This window comes from Macadamia integrifolia, chromosome 14 (genome assembly GCF_013358625.1).
Source record: "Macadamia integrifolia cultivar HAES 741 chromosome 14, SCU_Mint_v3, whole genome shotgun sequence".
Lineage (NCBI taxonomy): Eukaryota > Viridiplantae > Streptophyta > Magnoliopsida > Proteales > Proteaceae > Macadamia > Macadamia integrifolia.
Genome location: NC_056570.1, coordinates 12,181,227 through 12,200,680, shown reverse-complemented (window position 1 = coordinate 12,200,680; position 19,454 = coordinate 12,181,227). Strand labels below are relative to the sequence as shown.

The 19,454-nt window shown below is 38.9% G+C and overlaps 1 protein-coding gene across 2 annotated transcripts in view; it reads left to right on the top strand.

Annotated features, from left to right (window-relative positions):
• The first annotated feature begins 2,791 nt into the window (after nucleotides 1–2,791).
• LOC122061854 overlaps nucleotides 2,792–19,454 on the top strand; it is a 35,858-nt gene continuing 19,195 nt past the window's right edge. Inside the window, exon 1 of one of the 2 annotated variants that reach the window (XM_042625362.1) lies at nucleotides 2,792–3,182. In XM_042625362.1, coding sequence (XP_042481296.1) covers nucleotides 3,176–3,182 — 7 coding nt within the window. In that variant the 5' untranslated portion in view covers nucleotides 2,792–3,175. The remainder of the gene's footprint in view (nucleotides 3,183–19,454) is intronic. The other variant, XM_042625363.1, reaches the window with a different exon arrangement.

The window sequence follows — 19,454 nt, the reverse complement described above, 5'->3', positions numbered from 1 at the left end:
TCGGGCTTTAATCGGTCTACCTTATATGGGCCTTAACTGGGCTATGGACCTCTTTAAGTCTAAATGAGCTCCAAAACGGGTTTTAAACGTGCCCAACCTAAAATTATTTTCTTAAGTGGGTAGAAGGCCCAGAAATATGTGACGCATATCTTTAATAAAGAAGAGAAATGATATGATATTATGGTTGTTCTTACCAAAAAAAAAAAGAGATTATGACTATTACAGCTTACAAAACAAAGCTTAATTAAATCAAATCCTATTACAAAGCAAAGGGTAAGAAAGTATATTTAATTTCTTACTAGCAGCGGCAAAATAGGAATTTTATGTAGTATTAAAGGGGGTCGAGCTGGGTCAGGCTAGAGCAAGTTGGTTCAAGCCGGGCGTATAAACGTGTCGCTTCGGTAGGGGGCCCGACGGGCTAGCTATCTACATTGTGAACTCCCATGTGAGCCAACATGTTTATTAATCGGGTAGGTCCAGGTTGGGCCGTAAACATGCCGGGTTTGGTCGGGCCTACCAGTGCGGGCTCAAAGTTGATACCCCTACATGATTCTAGTCTATAGCATCAGAAAACTGATCGACGAATAATGTCTCTGTCCTGCACAAGTAGACCAACTCAAAAGAGGCCTGGAACATACCCCTGGCAGGACTTTCTGATTGTCAAGCCATTCTCCCTTGCAATAGTTATAAAGAGGGGAGAAGAGAGAGCAATAGAGTGCAAAATAGTGAAGTGTTTGAACCTTAGGGTCTTCTTCTAGTTATGGTATATGGTTCTTACTCAAAATAAAATTGCTCATTTTCCAAGGTGGCAAGAGAGTCAGATCATGATCCCTCCCTGATGGGTCTCCTTACTTAGGCATGGGGGCTTTCTTCCCTAAATGGGATGCTCCCATTTCCATGTCTAGGAGAGGTCGAGGTTGAGTATGAGTATGTCATGAACAGAAGTTGGGGATTTTGGGGACTCCATCATCTAAACAGTTTCCCTTCCTCTGTGTGCCATCTTAGACAATTGTCTCCATGCCATGTGTCAGTTATTTATTGGCGATCGATTTATGGGTATATCATGAGCAAATGGGAATGTCTCGTTCAAACTGAGCATGGTTCATTACATCACACGCTATTTTGGCCCAACCTAGCCCATTAGCCACCCTAGATGGTACATCAGATACGCCTAAGGGTGTCAAAACAAAACCAAAACCCTTTATCAAGACCAAACTTCGCCATATACTCTGAATCGAGAAAATCACTTAATTAATGGTTTGATTTTGGTTAAAAAATTGAGGCAGTATAATAAATGGTTCGTTCTTGAATTTTAACCATTTAAATCGTTTAAACTTATTAACACCGATTAAGTTTTGGTTTAAATATTAAATAAATTACTTCGTCCCGAATCCTTGACATCCTTATGGCTTCACCCCACATTGATGAAATTATTTATGCTTTTTTTTTTTTTTTTTTTTTTTTTTTCTGAAAGGGATCATTGAAAATTAAAAAGATAAAGTAGGTTCATATTAAATAACAGAGAAAGAACTTTCTCTGTCTAGCGTTCACACGCCCACACAGAGCCCTTATTTTTAGGGGACTGTGGAAAGAGGCCCCTGCCCGCTTGAAAACAGGTCTGTGTTTGGGCGTGGGGAATGCTAGACATTCCTTCTTCCCTTAAAATAATTGTTTATGTCTTTTTATGTGAAAGCAGGTTTATATTAAATGGGTGAGGGTTCCCTTTGAAGCCTGTGTGCAATTCTAGGTGTTGGAGGGGGTATGTAGGACATTTAAAGGGGGGGGGGTTACAATGTTTTTGGTGGGGACATCAACGCCAACAATGTAGTTTGGGTTTTGAGCTTGCTTCTTGGGGAACTTAAACCCATATTAAATAATTGCTTATAATTCTTTGGGGAAGAGTCTAGTGCCCAAGGTAGGGGTGTCAAATAGTCGATTCGGCTTGGTTTCGGTCAGGCTGAATCGATTTCGGTCTAAAACCAATCTATTAAGGAACTTTGGTTTTGGTTTCAGTCCGATTTGGTTCCGGTTTGTTTTGATTTTTGAATACCGAGTTAATACCGATTTAGATCTGTCTATTGTCGGACTTGAACCATATTGAAATCTTACATTCATAGTCTGTAGTGACAAAAGATTTGACGAAAACACTTATAATTTGTGACGAAATTATGGTTTATCAGTAAGGAAAAGATAATTAATATTGAAACCAATGGATAATTAATTACTAAGAAGATAACTAATATTGAAATCACAAAATAAACCCCTACTATCCAATCATCAATCTAACCATCCAACTAATTTTGTATAGTGAACAAGAAGATTAATGGAAATATTGTTACAATTCACAAATCAATTTTCCTGTTCATAACCTCATCTTCATTGATTTGTAACGATTCCCCTTGCAACAAAAGATATTCTCATTAATATGTAAAAAATGGACAATCAATTCATCTATTTATAACCTTTTTTTCATCGTTTTTATTCGATTAGGTTTTGGTTTGATTATTGATCGATTCGATTTGATTCAATTTTTGGTCGATCCAACATATCTTAGTCCAAAACCAATCCAATATGAATCTCTAGCTCAATCTGAAAATTTTGGACCGATTTTGATCAATTTGGATGGTTCAAATTAGGTTTTGATACCCTAACTCAAAGGGCACGCAATGATCATCGTAACCTCTTTGGGAGTGTAAGGACTAAGGATCGCTCTCGGCAGAAAAACTATGAAACCGTACAATCGTTTAATAAATGATTATTTTCAATTTTTACCTCTGCATCGTTTAACAGCTCTAGATATCACCTCAAGTGTGTACTGGCACTCGGTACTGTCATGTCGTATGGAAGCATCAAGAATTCTGTCCATACATTTATTCATGTGAAATCGTGAAGGGTTCACTGCCCCTTTTTCCTAGTGATGATTAGTCCAACACTTTCTCATTGTCTCGCGATAATGAGAACAGAGACATTAAGCTTGTAAATGAGTCATTTTAAAGTGTGGGATTTAATTATTAAGAATAAAAAGTGGGAATGGAAGACAAAAAGGGCAGTTTTTTCCCACCTTTTTATTTTATTAATTTTCTTTCTCTGAAAGCTGTGGAGATTTGCGGACTACGGCGACTCGGATGTTTTTTATCGGGCGAAGATCTCAACTTGTAGAACAACCCGCACTCTAATGGAAGGTAAAAACTCACTCTTTCAAACCCATAAACTTCAATTCTCACTCTCCTTTTTCTTCTCTTTGCTTCTTCTTCTGTCCCTTGGATTGAGTTGAAGTACCGCTGAGTAATTTTTTTTATCGTTTAGTTTCTGAAATTGGAGTTTTGGTTATTGTTTGAAGTTAAAAAATGGGTTATTTATTGTTTTTCTTAGCTGTTAGATTTGGTAATCCTCTGAAGCTTGCTTGTAACTCAGGAGAGTGTAAGAATCTGTTATCGGAACTGAATATGCGAGTTTTTGTGGATCGTTGTCGGGTTATGAAGATGAGTGTTGGAAAACCCAAATTTGTTTTGTAGGAATTTTGGCTCCCGTAGTGGAATTAGGAACTGTATTAGGTTTTTCTTGTGTGAATTCGGCTTTCTTTTCCCTTAATGTTGGGGAAATTTGGTGGACCTGAGTTGTTTGCATTGCCAGATTAGCAGAATTTCTGTGCAATAGTTCAAATATGCTATTATATGACGAATAAGTGAAACTCTATGTATTAGGGCAACTTTCATCAAGAGTTTCTATGATAACTTCAGTTGGAGTTTGCTCCTCAATTAGTTGCGTCAGAACTTGGACTCAAACTAGTGCACAAAACCTGTTGGCATTATTTACTTTGTTAGAAATGAAGCTAAGAAGATTATGGGAAATTAAGGTTGAAGAAACATGAAAATCTTTATAACAATCTAAACACAAAATTAGGGGGAAAAAACTATCTATAAGATAGCTAAAATGAAGGAAAAGAAGGGTAGAGATCTCAACCATATTAGATGTATTAAAAGTGAAGATGAGAAACAGCCTACTAAATGAAGACATTTTGAGTAATAGTGTCCCGGAAGATTGCATTACCCATCAAGACACAACATGTTGTAAATATGTAAGAAAAATTAGTGGGTTTGAAGTAAAAGAAGATTTAAAGAGGATGAAAGCAGGCAAGGCACAAGACCCAAATAAGGTCCCAACAGAAGTGTGGAAGAGCTTAGGAATTTGTGATTTATCTTTGCTAACCAAGTTATTTAATAAGATTATGACCATAAGGAATATGCCAGATGAATGAAGGAGAAGCTTTGTGGTTCCTATTTCTAAAAATAAAGGAGATATTCAGAGCTGCAATAACTATAGACATTGTTATTAATGACTCATGCTATGAAATCATTAGAGAGGGTTATTGAAACCCAACTGAGATGTTCCGATTTACAAAAATAAAGGTGCTATTCTAAGCTACAATAACTATAGAAACATAACAAGTGAGTCCTACTATGAAATTATGAGAGGGGGTTGCTGAAACCCATCTGAGATAAGAGACTACTATTATTATGGTGAACCAATTTAGTTTTATGGCAGAAAGATCCACGACATAAGCTATTTACTAACTTAGGAGACTCATGGAAAGATTTAAAAATTGTAAGAAAGATCTCCATATGGTCATTAATAACCTAGAAAAAGCTTATAACAAAGTCCCTAGAGAGTTAATTTGGCAAGTACTAGAGAAGAGAAGTGTTTAAATTAAATATGTGGACATAATTAAAGATATGTATGATAATGTGGCGACAAGTGTAAGAAGTGTAGTGGGTCAAGGTAAATGAATTCCTTATACCAATTGAGTTACATAAAGGATCAACTCTAAGAACCTATTTGTTTATGTTTATCATGGATGAATTAACCAGAGACATTCAAGATGAGGCTCCCTATTCTATGCTTTTTGTCAGTGATATTGTTTTGGTGGATGAGACAAAAACAGGGATTAACACCAAATTAGAGTTATGGAGATCCACCTTAGAATCAATAGGTTTAAAGCAGAACAAAGACAGTACTTGGTGTATAAATTTAGTTACAGTAGGACGGATAATGAGGTGGTGAAATTAATGAGACCGAGATTCCACTAAGTGATTATTTTAGATATTTGGGCTCAATCATAAATACATAAGGTGATATAGAGGGTGATGTTTCATAGAGAATTAAAATAAGATGATGAAGTGGAGAGGTGTATCTTGAGTATTGTGTGATCGACGTATTCCCTTAGAACTTAAAGGAAATTTTTTTAGAACATTCATATGATCGACTGTAATATATGGTGCGGAATGTTGGGCAATTAAAAAGCATCATGTACGTAAATTCAATGTAGTGGAGATGAGGATGTTGAGATGGATGTATGGCAAAACTAGGAAGGATAAAGTAAGAAATAATCATATTAGAGCCGATTTGGGAGTAGTTTTGATATCTGATAAGCTACGAGAAAGTTGTTTAAGGTGATATGACAATGTTCAATGGAGGCCTTTGGATGCTCTAGTACATAAGAGTGATTTGATTAAGGTTGAAGGAACTAAAACAGCTAGAGGCAGACCTAAAATGACCCTAGTAGATGTGGTGAGGGAAGACAAGCATAGTTCATGCCTTGTATCAATATGGCCTCGAATAAAGTTGATTGAAGGGCAAAGATGTATGTAGCCAACCCCATTTAATTGGGACATGGTTGAGTTGTTGTTGTTGGATTTTACTGAAGCCAGATGACATCATTGTCTTCCTCAATATAGTTAGAAATGTTTGTTGAAGTGCACATTTTTTTCTTTTGATTTTTAAACTCTGCATGCATTTAGGTGAGTACATTTTATTATTTAACCTAGAGGGGGTGCGAATAGGTTAAACTACTGAAACTTGCCCTTTTCTGATTTTGGCTCAATTGAGTGATTGAGTTACATGCGGAAATATAAAAACAATTAAATTAATAATTTCAATCACATTGTACACCAAGATTTATAGTGGTTCAACTTAACTTAAGTTTGGTCCACTCCCCACAAGATCCCTTGGAGAGGTATTTCACTAGCTATTCCTCTTTTAATATAATAGGTAAGGAAAAGTTCACATGTTACAAGTCTTTTAAGAATAAGAGCATCCGTACAGTCTCTTTATAGGATGAGAGGGTCCTTTCAATCTCTTAAGGCTGTGAGAGTCCTACACAAGTCTAATTACAGTCTATACACTGTACATAGCCCAATTCTAGAGTTCAACCAACTCTTGGGCCAACAAATAAATACAGGAAATAAGTGTATAGGTAGGATATTACCTAGAAGAAGAGTGCAATGATGATATGCAAATGTAATGATTGCACCTTTATCTTTTGAAGCTTTGCTTGGAGTAGATACCAACACAAGACTAGTAGAAAGCTTCCTTGAGTTCTTCTTGGAATGCATGAAAGAAGAGTATCCCAGGGATGTGAAATGGTCGGTTTCGGTCAGGAATGAGGCAGACCAAAACCAATCCATTAAAGAATTTTGGTTTTCGGTCGGTTTCGATTTTGGTCTAGTACGATTTCGGTTCATTTTGGTTTTTTAATATCGGGTTAATACCGGTTTAGATCAGTTTGTTTGTGGGCTTGAACCATTATAAAATCTTACATTCATAATCTGTAGTGAGGAAAAATTTAGCGAAAATACTTTAAATTTGTAACGGAGTCATGGTTTATCATTATAAGGGAAAGATAACTAATATTGAGTCCTTAGGGGCCGTCCTTTGCTGTCTCTTGGAGGCCAGAGTGCCCGAGGTCAATGCTATGCACATAGCTTCCTCCATTGCCCCCTCTTGGTCCTTCCTCTCTAATTACTCCTTCAGTCCTCTTGGGAGAATATGGATCCTGTGGGACCCCACCAAAATCTAGCCCTCCCTAATCTATTCCTCCTCTCAACTCATTCACCTCTCTATCTCCAATCCCTCTAATAGTATCCCTTTCTTCTTCACTACCATTTATGGTCTCAATTGATCCTTCGATTGTGTCCCCATCTAGGGCTACCTTCGGCAGCTGGCTCCCATTGTAGGCTCCCATCCTTGGGATTGGGGGGAGATTTTAACGTGGTCCGTCATGCCCATAAGAAGAGTGGTGGATCTGGCATTGACTCCCCCTCTGTTGAATCATTTAAATCCTGTATCGAGACCTCTAGTTTTGATGACCTTAAATGGTCTAACATTAAGCTTTCTTAGAGAAACAAAAGATATGGTCCCAACCGCATCACCTGTAAGCCTGATGGCATCTAAGTCAATGAAGCATGGCTTTCTTCCTTCCTCTTCTCCCCGCTACCTTCGATCCCCCAAGCATTTCTGACCATTGCCCCATCTCCTTGTTCATCCACCCGCTCATCCTTTGGTCCCAAGCCCTTCAAATTCTTTGATATGTGGTCCTCTTATTCTGGTTTCCTCCCTATTGTTAAATCTACAATACGTGTTCCCTCTGGCCATTCACCCCTTACTTCTTTTGCTTATAAGCTTAAGAATGTCAACCTTTCCCTCGAGGACTGTATTGCCTTTGATTGTAGGTCCAAGCTTGAATCCATTCAAATTCAGTTGCAATCCGATCTCCATAACCCTTCCCTGGCCATGGACGAGGAGACCTCCCTGGAGTTGGCTTCCCTCCTGTCTCAGGTAGAAAGTTTTCTCAAGCAAAAGTCCCGCATCAAATGGCTTGACCTTGGGGATTCGTAATCTTCCTATTTCCATAAATCCCTCAAAGCCAGATTCAACTTCAACTCCATTCCCCTTCTTTTGGATAACAATGGATCCACTTTGAAGAACCCCTACCGATATTAAACAGGAATGTGAGTCTTACTTCAAGGTTGTCTTCTGCCCCTTCTTCCTCTTCCGCCCCACCCCTCACCTCACCTCCTCAACAAATTGATCCCCAACCATCTTACCCTTCCCTCCAATCTGTTCCCTCAATGAGGAAATCCATGTGGCAGTCCACCCCCACAAATCCAACAAAGCTCCTAGCCTTGATGGTTTCAGCATGGGGTTTTTCACCTCTTGTTGGGAAATCATTGGTGAGGATCTCACCAATGCCATTAAGAGCTTCTTTTCCAACACTTCCCAAGTCCATCGCATCAGCTATACCTTCCTATGCCTCATTCTAAGAAAGACGGCGCCTCCTCTTTAGTTGACTTTGGCCTCATCTCCTTGTGCAAACTCTTGTACAAGTTCATTGCCAAAGTCTAAGCCAATCACATTTAGGTGGTGATGGAGGGCCTTAGGGAAGAAAGGGAATGTTAAAGTAAAGAGGGGGAAGGAAGGGAATCACACAATCACATATTGCACAAATCCAACCAATTTCATTCAATATTCAAAACATTCTAACATGCCCATCGGTTACAACCAATATATAGGAAAGTAAAGACATGAAATTAGAAACTCTACTAGAATAGTATCTAGCAACCATAAAAGGAAACTAATGCAAGGAAATAAATCCTAAATCTTACATTCAAATCTGGAAATAAAAGACATGAAATAAAAGACAAAATAAGCTACTAATTAATTCCAACCCTTGTTAGACCAAAACCCTGAGTTGGATCGGTTCTTCTTGGCCCTTGGCTTCCAACGTTGGTCATACTGGTCCAACCATACAAGTGCAGCTGTACCTGCATCAATTCTCCTCTGAAAAGTATTCGACTCCGTCGAGTTAGGAAAAGAACTGAGGAGACCGTCTGAAGGAATACGTTGAATGAGGAACAATCCCACCATCTTCTTGAGCTTAATTTCAGAGAGATCTTTGGCAAGATAAAAATTAATAGTCTTGTTGGCATGCTTGAAGGCATAGGTGTTGGCATAGTCACAATGTTGTACTTTCTTATCAAACAACTAAGGTCGACCAATAAAGATATGGTACACCATCAGAGGGAGGACGTCACATTGGACTGTATCCTTAAATCCACCAATAGAGTATATGACCAAACACTTACCTGTGATCTTGAGATTAATGTTTACCCAAGCAACCTTGTAAGGATTTGGATGTGGCTTTGTCTTTAATCCCAGCTTACGAACGTCTTCAGAGACAAACATTAGTGCAACTACCTCCATCAATGACCAAGGTTAACACCTGGTTATTACACTTCACACGAGTTTGAAAAATACCACTGCGGCGCCAATCTTTATTATTAGTGACTTTCTGAGTGGTCAACATATGACGAATGACATAAAAGGGATGTTGGTCCTCATCACTGAGAGTGTCATTGACTTCACTTGGCGGACACTCTTCTCTTAAATCAACTGTGTCAGAACCAAGTTGCTCTTTGGGAATATATATGGTATAGGAGAATCCTTATCAATAAACGCAACCAAATGGCTGGGACATTGAACACTGATATGTCCAAATCTATTGCACGAGTAGCACTGAACTGTAAACTTTGTTGCATCAGAAGGTTTATCTGAACTACGCCAAAGGGGTATGGACGAGTAGGCCGTGAAGATGACATTTTAGAAGCATGCCAAGGTGGAGAATATGGCCGACTAGGTTGTGAAGAGTCTATAGATGTAGCACTAGCCTGTGGTTTGCTAGATGACCTTTCTTGGGTAGGAGGCTGTTGCAAAATGGAACTACTACCTCGAGGGAAAGTATCTGAAAAATTCCTCCGACTATATGGGTGTTTCAGACTTTCCTCAATATGATACGCTGCTTGGACGGCATCTTCTATTGTAGGCAGTCAACTAGATGCAAGGGCAGCACTAAGTCGAGGGTGCAAACCATTGCGAAATTGTGCCACCAATACTTCTTCATCCCACTCAAAATCAGAACGAGTGGCCAAATAATAAAATCTAACAACATATTCTTCAACAATCAAATTCTCCTATCTCAACTGTGCAAACTTGAGATGCATGTGTTGCTTGTAATCTGGAGGTAAGAATCTCCGGTTCATGACTTCATGCATTTCAGCCAAAATAGTGACTAAACTAATGCCTTGGGTTCAGTTTTGTTGCTGTTGTTTGACCCACTAGACTCGGGCCGTGCCTTTCAATTTAGCCTTTGCAAATAGGATCTTTCGGACCTCAGTCGACCCGTACCATCTGAAGAATGCCTCTAAACTGTGAATCTAGTCAATATACAGTTCTTGATTATCTTCATAAAAATCAAGGACATCCAATTTTGCTACTCGTTCTGCTCCATTATCATATCGATCAGTTCCATATGGTGGTAGAGGTGGAGGTGGAGGTGGAGGTGGAGGTGAAGGTGTATATGATGTGGTGGTGGTAATAGTGGTGGTGGTGGTGGTGGTGGTGGTGGTGGTGGTAGTGGTAGTGGTAGGGACAGATCCCATGGAGTGGTGTTGGAAGAATCCCCAAATTGAATGGGACTCTTTACTCTATCTGCAGCCAAGGTTTAAAATCTCGTTTCGTTTCGGTATCTTGGTGGGTTCATGACCACCGAAATATCGAAATTTCAGCGAGATTTGAAACAATGTATTTTTTTTTTTTGGTTGGCTGTTTCGGTGGTCAAACAGTGATATTTTGGTCTGAAACTTGGGGGATAACCTATTTTAAGGTTAATAAACATGCAAAGAACATAAAAATGCAAAAATATTAGAACATGCTATTGTTTTAGAGTTGTACCTTTGTTTGGCATCAACCGTCAAACTGTTTTGGAAATTGTACCTACTTCATTGCTAGAACAAGATGTAATATGATAGTAAAACAAATAAATAATACATTTTAAACCATGCATCAACATTAATTAGCTAATATTTAGAGTATTAGAGTAGTATACTATGCGACTCCCTAATCCATAAGGCCCAACAAAAGTCAAACACTGAGCATGTAACTTACATAACAGTACAAGTGTACAACAGTAATCATAATGACTATGTAGTATCTACTATCTACTGGAAAGAACTATGACGGCCTGACAGGATTCCGCGCTTAGTACGAAAGAAATGATGTGCATTTTCCTCTGACTGCGCCACAAATGCATGCCACGTCATAGTCTGAGAGAATAATCGAACGTAATTCTCCACAACTGCTAAAAAGACTGAGTCATTTACATACTGAAGGTAACCTATCCGAGGGTACATATTACCACCATAGTATGAAGAAGAAGAACCCACCATTGAGTTACTGTCAACTGATGGATCCGGCAACGTGTACGGGTTGGTTGGGACCGCTGGGTATGAGAATAAAGTGTCCATAAAGCCATTACCATGTGAATGGGTCTGGGAGCCATAGTCAGTACCACTACTAGGAATAGATGAACCAGATTTATGCCCTATCCCAGTGAATTGACCATAAGGTCCATGATTGTGTGACTAAGTGCTCCCTCCAGTAAATGATGGGACATGCCATTGCCCACTCCCTCTCACTCTCACTGTCCGGATGACTATCCCCTCCACTCAAACTCATTCTACCAATAGAAGTAGATTGACTATTAATGTCCATACAAGCTTGTTGCCCTTCACCAAATCGGCGACAAGGCCCTCTATTGTAGCCTGAACTCCTCCCTCCACCTGATGGACGTGCACCATGATGAGAATCTTGTGTGGCATACTCAAACTGACTCTCCCCAGTGAATCGCACCAGCTCCAGCTGTGGATCGGCTTGCTCATACTGCTCTTGAACTCCTTCAAATCTATCACCACCACCTCCCCCATTACCACCATAACCATCATCATCGTCATCACTATCATTGTCGCCACCATCATCACCCTTTTCATCACCTCCTCCATCTCCATCTCCATCTCCATCTCCATCACCATCACCATCACCATCACCATCACCATCACCATCACCATCACCATATGTCTGTGTCTGAGTCTGGGTGTGGGTACGACCACCCGATGAAATGGACCAATCCTCTTCGTCGTCATCATCATCATCATCATCCCTACCAGGTGCAGGCTCGAATGGTCGAGGGGTCTGTGAATGTATCCTTCCATCTGACGCTATATAATCATCAACATCGACCGCCATGTCTTACACTAGATATGGGTTTGACCATCCTCCTGGTTGATCCATCCATGGCTTGCCTCTATCCCTCACCCAATCCACTAGGGGATCCTCATCATCTGAGTTGATCTGGAAAATATCAGCCAGCTCGATCTAGCCCCTATCATTATCCTGACCCATGCGTATGTGCTGTATCCTCAGTCTCATATTATAATACACATACACCAAGTCATTCAGTTGTTGTGAACCCAATTGATTCCGTCTTTTCGAATGGATGAGTGAAAATGTGCTCCAATTTCTCTCACAACCAGATGCAGAACATGTCTGGGAGAGTACTTTGATGGCAATATTCCTTAATTCCAGAGACGAACCCCTTACAACACCCACCATTCAGCTGCATTATAAGTTACAACAAGTGTACAAGATTATTTATGTTCCAAAACACTTAACACTTATATAAGTAATATACTAAAATTTGGATTTCATACCAGGATCAGTATTCGTACGACCCGCATATGCGGCGGAAGACCCGAAGCTGCCTAATGCATCACTGAATTCTTTTGTTTATAACAAATTTACAAATAGGACCCTAGTTAACAACCATTGTAGTGAAATTTAGATTCTTATAGTATAATAGTAATAGTAGTACAAAACTAACCTTAGTATTGGCTTTGGCTTGTAGATCGGGGTTTGATTGTAACTTGGCAACCACCTGCTTCACTGCTTCAAGAAGATTCGGATCTAATGCAAGTCTCTTGCTGTACTGATACCTAGGGTTTAAATAATATGCTGAAATGTGACAAAACATATTATTGTCAATGTAAACATTAATGCATTTTTTTATCACATAAAAGAATGTATTCAGCTTTGCTTACCAACCTTATGCAACAGATGCGAAATCTGGCGCTCCCAATGGTCTTATATTATTGCCACAAATTTTCTACTTCCCCGTGGGTTGGTAGCATAAACATTTTCCTTCATCATTGCAATAGCAGCCCACATGCTTGGCAAGGTGGGTTTGAAAGCAGAATCCACCAACTTCAACATGCCAACAATTGGTGCCAAGATTTTAACCTCTTTACCCAATTGTGTCCAAAACTCCTCTGATGAAATGGTTGTCTGTGCCCCCCGACCACCAGCTGATCCTGCTTCATTCCAACCAAACCACTCCTTAGATGCGAACATGGATCGAAGACCAACTTTCTTGGATTCAAAACTTTTGAGTGCAATATAGTTGGTAGCAAATCTTGTGAGACTGGGCTTGACCAAGTCACCCCCGCACTTCTCCCTCAATAGGTTCAATGAAAACTCATGATTATAGACAAATGTGCTCACTTGCCTAGCCCTTTCAACCACAGTCTGCACAATTTTAAGTTTTTTTATGTCCTTTAACATTAGCTCAATGCAGTGTGCTGCACAAGGAGTCCAAAAGAGTTGGAATCTAGGGTTGTTTATCATTTAATTCCGGTCTTCTTATAGTTACTTCTATTGTTAGTCACAATCTGAACAACATTTTGTATACCAACTTCTTCCACAACATCCTTTAAAAGCTTGTAAATATATTTTGCATCCTTTTTTTCCTTGGATGCATCAATAGACTTTAAGAAAATGGTTCTACCATCATAATAAACCATAAAATTGATGATGGACTTTCTCGTGGGCTCTGTCCAGCCATCACACATTATGGTTACCCCATAGCTCTTCCACATAACTTTTAACTCATCAATATATGCTTTCAAGTTAGCCTTCTCCTTAGGCAAATATACATCCATCACCTCATATGCAGTCGGCCCTTTTATCCCTGGACCGACCTCAGCCACAACATCAAGCATCGGCTGGTAATAGGGACCTGTGGTGGTGTTTGCTAGGATGCTATGAAATAACATCCACTTAGACACTGCCTCCCCAACATAAGCCTTCATGTTTTCTCACATCCCCTTTATCTTATGCTGCTTACTACCCTTTTTCCTGAACGCACGGGGATCCTGTTATAGAACGGGGGTTCACACGAGGTGGAACCACTGGAGCTGGAGGTGGGGCTGCCCTTGTACTTTGTGATCTCCTAAAGGGCAAAGCGATCTGTGAAGATCCACTACCTCCTACTCTAATTGGACCAGCCCCTCCACTTCTACGCCTTTCCATATCCTCATGAAGACTCTGTCGTCTCAATGCTTGCACTTGCCGCCAATCTCTAGCCTCTTGCTCAGTTTCTATGTCATTAGGCACATACACCGGGTCATCACTGTCTTCATCACTATCATCATTATATCGTCTTCTCCTTTGCCGCTTTTCTCTTATTCCCCCCTTCATGTCTTTAGCTATGGCTATGGCCATGACAATATGATTAGGCACTTCTCTGCATCTAGCCACATCTAAGGAATTTCCAACCAGATGTTGCTTAAGTCTGGTGGCCCCACCACCCATGAACCTCTTATGACAATAGTTGCATTTGGTATGCATCTTATCGCCATCAATCAGCTCTCCATGTTTCCATACAATCTCTCCACTATTACGACTACTATCATGTCTCCCACGTCCTCTCCCTCTTCTCCCACCTTCCTCATCGCCTCCTCTAGCCATTTTATGTCATCCTGATGCTGATGCATAGAAAAAATAATGTCATTATTAACTTACAAGTATATAGTAGATTCTTATATTTTATTTTTACATAAAATTATTTTTTAATCAATTTTAAAAAAAAATTTAATGACATAATATAACAAAATTAAAGTTGTTATAACATAACAAGCTTATAGTACACTCCAAAACACTCTAATATTAATCTTCTATTTTTCTTTTATTTTTAAAATCAAAACAGAAAATTTTCCCTAGTTTTAAAATTATTTTTCAATTATCAATTTATTATTCATATTTTTCGAAAATTAAAATAAATAAATACCAGTTGGAAAAAATTTCACTCTAATGGAGTCATAGAACAGCCATTGGTGATTAACATATATATAGTTGACAACCATCAAAACAATATTTAGCATTAAAAGTAACAATTTATGTTAATGGAAAATGAATTTTTAAACCAGAAAAATAAAAAAATATTTATGTACCAAAAAAAAATTTCAACTCCGTGACGTCATAGATCGGTCTCTAATGTCTAACATATAAAAAATCTACAAGCATCCAACAAGTATTTATGTACTATTTAAAAAAAAATGGTTTCAGAGAAAGAACTTTACCTTCCTTAGGTTTTGAATGTATAGATCTTCTTGTAGGAGTCCAATGGAAGTCAAAGAGTGTGATGATGTGGCTAATTAGAGGATGGAAGGAGTGTTTTCCTTTCAAAATAGCCTCCTGGAACTGAAATCACCGAAATTTCGACTCTGTCTCGTCGAGATGGAGTATTTATAACAAGGGGATTGTACCGTTTCGGCAAGATACCGAAATGGTACCGAAATTTTGACCAAAACTTTGCATATATCTTATTTCTTATGTAGTTTCATTTCGGTAAAAAAAAAACCACTGAAATTTTGAAATTTTGCCGAGATTTTGAACTATGTCTGTAACACCAATCGATTAATAGAAATTTGCATAGATTCTGTCATTGCCTTAAGGGAAGTGACAATAGTAGTGAGGGCATCAATTTTCGCATTAGTTTCTCCCTTATGGGAATTCAACTGTTGGATAACTTCACTATTGGCTACCATGGTGCAGACAAACGAGATTACACTCAAATATGATGGCAAAATAGTAAATAAAGGAGGTTTAAAGAATAATGGCACAATGGTAATTAATATGAAATTCCTAAGTGAATGGCAGTAACATAATATTTGAAAATGGCCAAGGATATATTTGGATGTAAGTAAAACAATGGGACAAAAAAAAGATAATGGAGGAAGGGAGGGGTATTTTAGGAAACAAAAGATAATTAAAGAGGGAGACAAAAGAGGGATCGTGGGGGTGGGTTTTACCGAGAAAGGAGACTCTCTTCTCCTTTTTGGAGATGGAAACCAAAGACGCCAACAAAGGTGGGAGTTTGTGGGTGCTCTGATGCGAGGAGGAAAGGAGCTTCGCGACTTCAACAGCAGGAAGCAGTGGCGGAACTCCAGGGAGCTTCGGCTACCAACGGCGGAAACTTCCGAAATCAGGTATGTTCTCCTTTTCTCTCTTCATGTATTCTCTTCTTCTTTTGATTCTGTTTCTTCTCTCTTTACTGCTTTGCTTCTTTTTTTTTTTCTCTCTTTTCTGTTGCTCTGGCATAACCCTAGGATAGGTCGTGTGTCAATCGTAGGTAACACAGGGAGCAGAGGAGTGCTGATGCAGATAAGTCACTTAATGAGCTTATTTTATTACAAATGAGCCTTGGGTTGGGTTATGTATGTGTAGGGCCTTTAATCCCATGAGTTTTCTTTGTAATGAGCCACTTTAATGGGCCTAAAATATGGGTAGAAAGTAGGAAAACGGAATTTAATTCATTAGTTTAGTTAGAGTCCTGTTTTGAGTCTATTTTCTTCATTATTTCAGTTTTAGTCAGTTTAGGTTTCCCTATTAGTGAATGACTAATTAGTTACCTACTCCATGTTAGAGTTCTAGTCCTACTCACTATTAGCAAATATGCGTTTAAAATGCGGTTGCCGTTTTTGTACGTTTAAAACGCGTTTTGCCGTATGGTACTATACAATATGGGAAAAAACGGAAATGACGAAAAAATCGGTTTAAAACACGTTTTAAACGTGTACCTGTATTTTAAGGGTAAAATAAGAATTTTTCATATTTAGTAGAATGAAAAAAACTCAATCGTAGGGTAAGTGGGTAACTAGGGTTTTGTTTTTTCACTTTTTCTCATCTTAGAGTCTCAAACCCACTAAATTGCCCCCCGCCCAACCTCTCGTCCTCTCCTACCGCAGAGGTGTTGAAACGCCGCTGAAGTGCTGAACTGCTGAAGCTCAGTTACATAATGAGTTGCAGCTCGCTGCTTGCCTTATCTCTTCCAAGAATCGTAGATGGGTAAACGAATGTGCTGAAGCTTGCCTTCTCTCTTTCGGGGAGGATTGAAAAGAACTGGGTCTCAGGGGAAGGAGACGTTCCTTGAGGTCCGCGGCATCCTCCATTAAAGTCGAAACTCCAAGCTTCTTTTTGCTTTTCTCCTAATCAATAATCGGTCAGTCCAAGCTTCTTGCTGCTTCTCTCCTAATCAAATTGTCTTTCTACCAAATCTTGATCCAGCATTGATAAGGAAAGAGTTTCAGGTACCTGCTCTGAATCTCTGATATTGATGGCTGTCAAGAACTTTGTTAAGAGTATGTCAAACAACCCATTTGTTATGAAACTTTTAACAGCTATTCTCTGAGATAGTTATTTTATATTGTTGGGCTATTTGCTTTATACAGAACTTAGTACTGGACGTCTACATGTGTTTGTTTCAAGTACTGGTGGAAGTCATAAGACTCATAACTATATGTGGGACAACCCCATCTTATCTAAAGCTTTCCTTATCCATCATCTTTATGTCCACATCAACCCCATTTTATCTATTTTATTAGTAACCCAAGCTTTCCTGTACTGGTGGACATGTTTTTTTTTATTATGGTGTATTAATTTTTAATTTGGAATTTACATTAGATGCTATATTTTGGATCATATATGCATGAGTGTTTGATGTTGTAGTTTAGAACATTAGATGCAAGTATACAGGTAATAATCTCTCAATTTACATGAGTATACTGCCCTTTTTTTGGTTTCTTTTTTTTTGAAAACTACACGTTTAATACCCGTACCGTTCATTTCCATCCGTTTGTCGTTCCCTTTTTTTTTTTACCTTACTGTTCATCGTTTTTATTTGTTTAAAACCCGTACCATACATCTCTGTTTTTTTGCTATTCCCGTTTTTGCTAACAATGGTCCTACTTCATGTTGGAGTTCTAGTCCTAGTTCTATTTGGAGTCCAACTCCTATTAGGTATTTTCTAGTCCTACTTGAAGACTACCTCCTAGTTAGGTTGTGATTGCTATTCAGTCCTCTATATATAGAGGAGCATATGTACTCTCAATTCTCAGATTTGAATAATGAATGATTGCAGTCAATTGCTTAACAGCCGGGATAGATGTGGGTGAGAATCCCGGGCCGAGATAGCCACTCCTCTCCCACATTCCCCTTGTCGTTCCTTTACTTTTTTGCAAATTTTTTACTGTTATTAATTGTTTAGTATAAGAAGAATTCATATTTGCTCAAGTCTTCAGAGCCAGAATTAAGAATTCCCCATTCTTGAAGTCTGTGATCTCTCTCCTCCTTTATTATGAATCTGATCAAGGAGCTACTGTTAAGGGTTGTTTAGAAGGCATTGTAGGACTACTCAGTCCTCTTCTTAAAGCTGTCTAGATCTGTCCAGTAGTTGTTCTGCAGAATCTTGAAGTTTTCTCTCTCCTAAGTCAGAAAATCAAGAAAGCTTGCAACTTCACAGCCAACTATCAGAATCCTCTCAACTTTGGGGGTTTTTGTATACTCCCTGGGCCCTACAATCTACCAAATTTGCAGCTCAATTGGAGCCCTACAAACCTGGCCACACCTCTCTCTCTCTCTCTCTAACTCTATAGTAGGTCTTTCTCTCTCTTATCGGGTTGGGTTTTGGGCTGGTTTTGCTCCTGTATTGGTATTGCACCTTTGGGGGTTTATTTGATGGCCTTATTTTTTTGTTTTCTAGTCCTATTTGTCTTGTTTGGGGTTATAAATTGTTGGGGTAGTTTACTTGTAACCTACTCTTGCAGTGGTATCAGATCCTAACCAAATATGGCTCTAGAAGTCCATTAATTTGCTAGACAAAGGGATATATGCAAAGTCCTTGATTGGATAGATTCTTTGGAGGAGTATTTTGACTACTATAACTTGACAGACACAAAAACTTCGATTTCTTGCTCTCGATTAATTGGTTGTTCTAGAGAATGGTGGAGAGTCCATGAAAAGCAACTTCAAGTTCAAGGACATGAGCCTAGGACTTGGGAAGATATGAAGTATGAGTTGGCGACCCAATACCTCCCTGCATATGTTCAAAGAAGTCTCTTTTATCAGCAACATTCCCATCAGAATACATCTACACTTCTCCAAAAGACACCCACAGGTGATGAGAGTCTGAAATAGATGGTAGAGTTGAAGGAGGTTACTGCTACCCAATCTAATGCTCAACCACATTATTTTCGTGGGAAATTCCTTGAATAGGTGTATGAATTGGACGTGTGCTTTGACAACTACATCTTAACAGAGACACAAAAACTCTAATATGCATGTTCCCAGATGAGTGATTGTGTTCGAATACAATAGCGAGTTTGTGAAAGGCAATTTTAAGCTCAAGGACGTAATCCTAAAACGTGGGATGAGATGCAAAAAAAGTACCTATGTAAGCATCAATGAAGCATGTACTTCTTTCCACTAGATTCCCAAAAGTCACCCACATGTCACAAGATTGCTATTGTCGAGAAAGAGTTGGTCATTGATGTTCTTATTAGTGGTATTCATGTGGATAAAATCGAAAGCGACATGGTCACAATGGTGGACAAAGAGATTGAACCCAAAGAGATTAGTGCTACAATAACTATAGTGATTATGGACAACCAAGT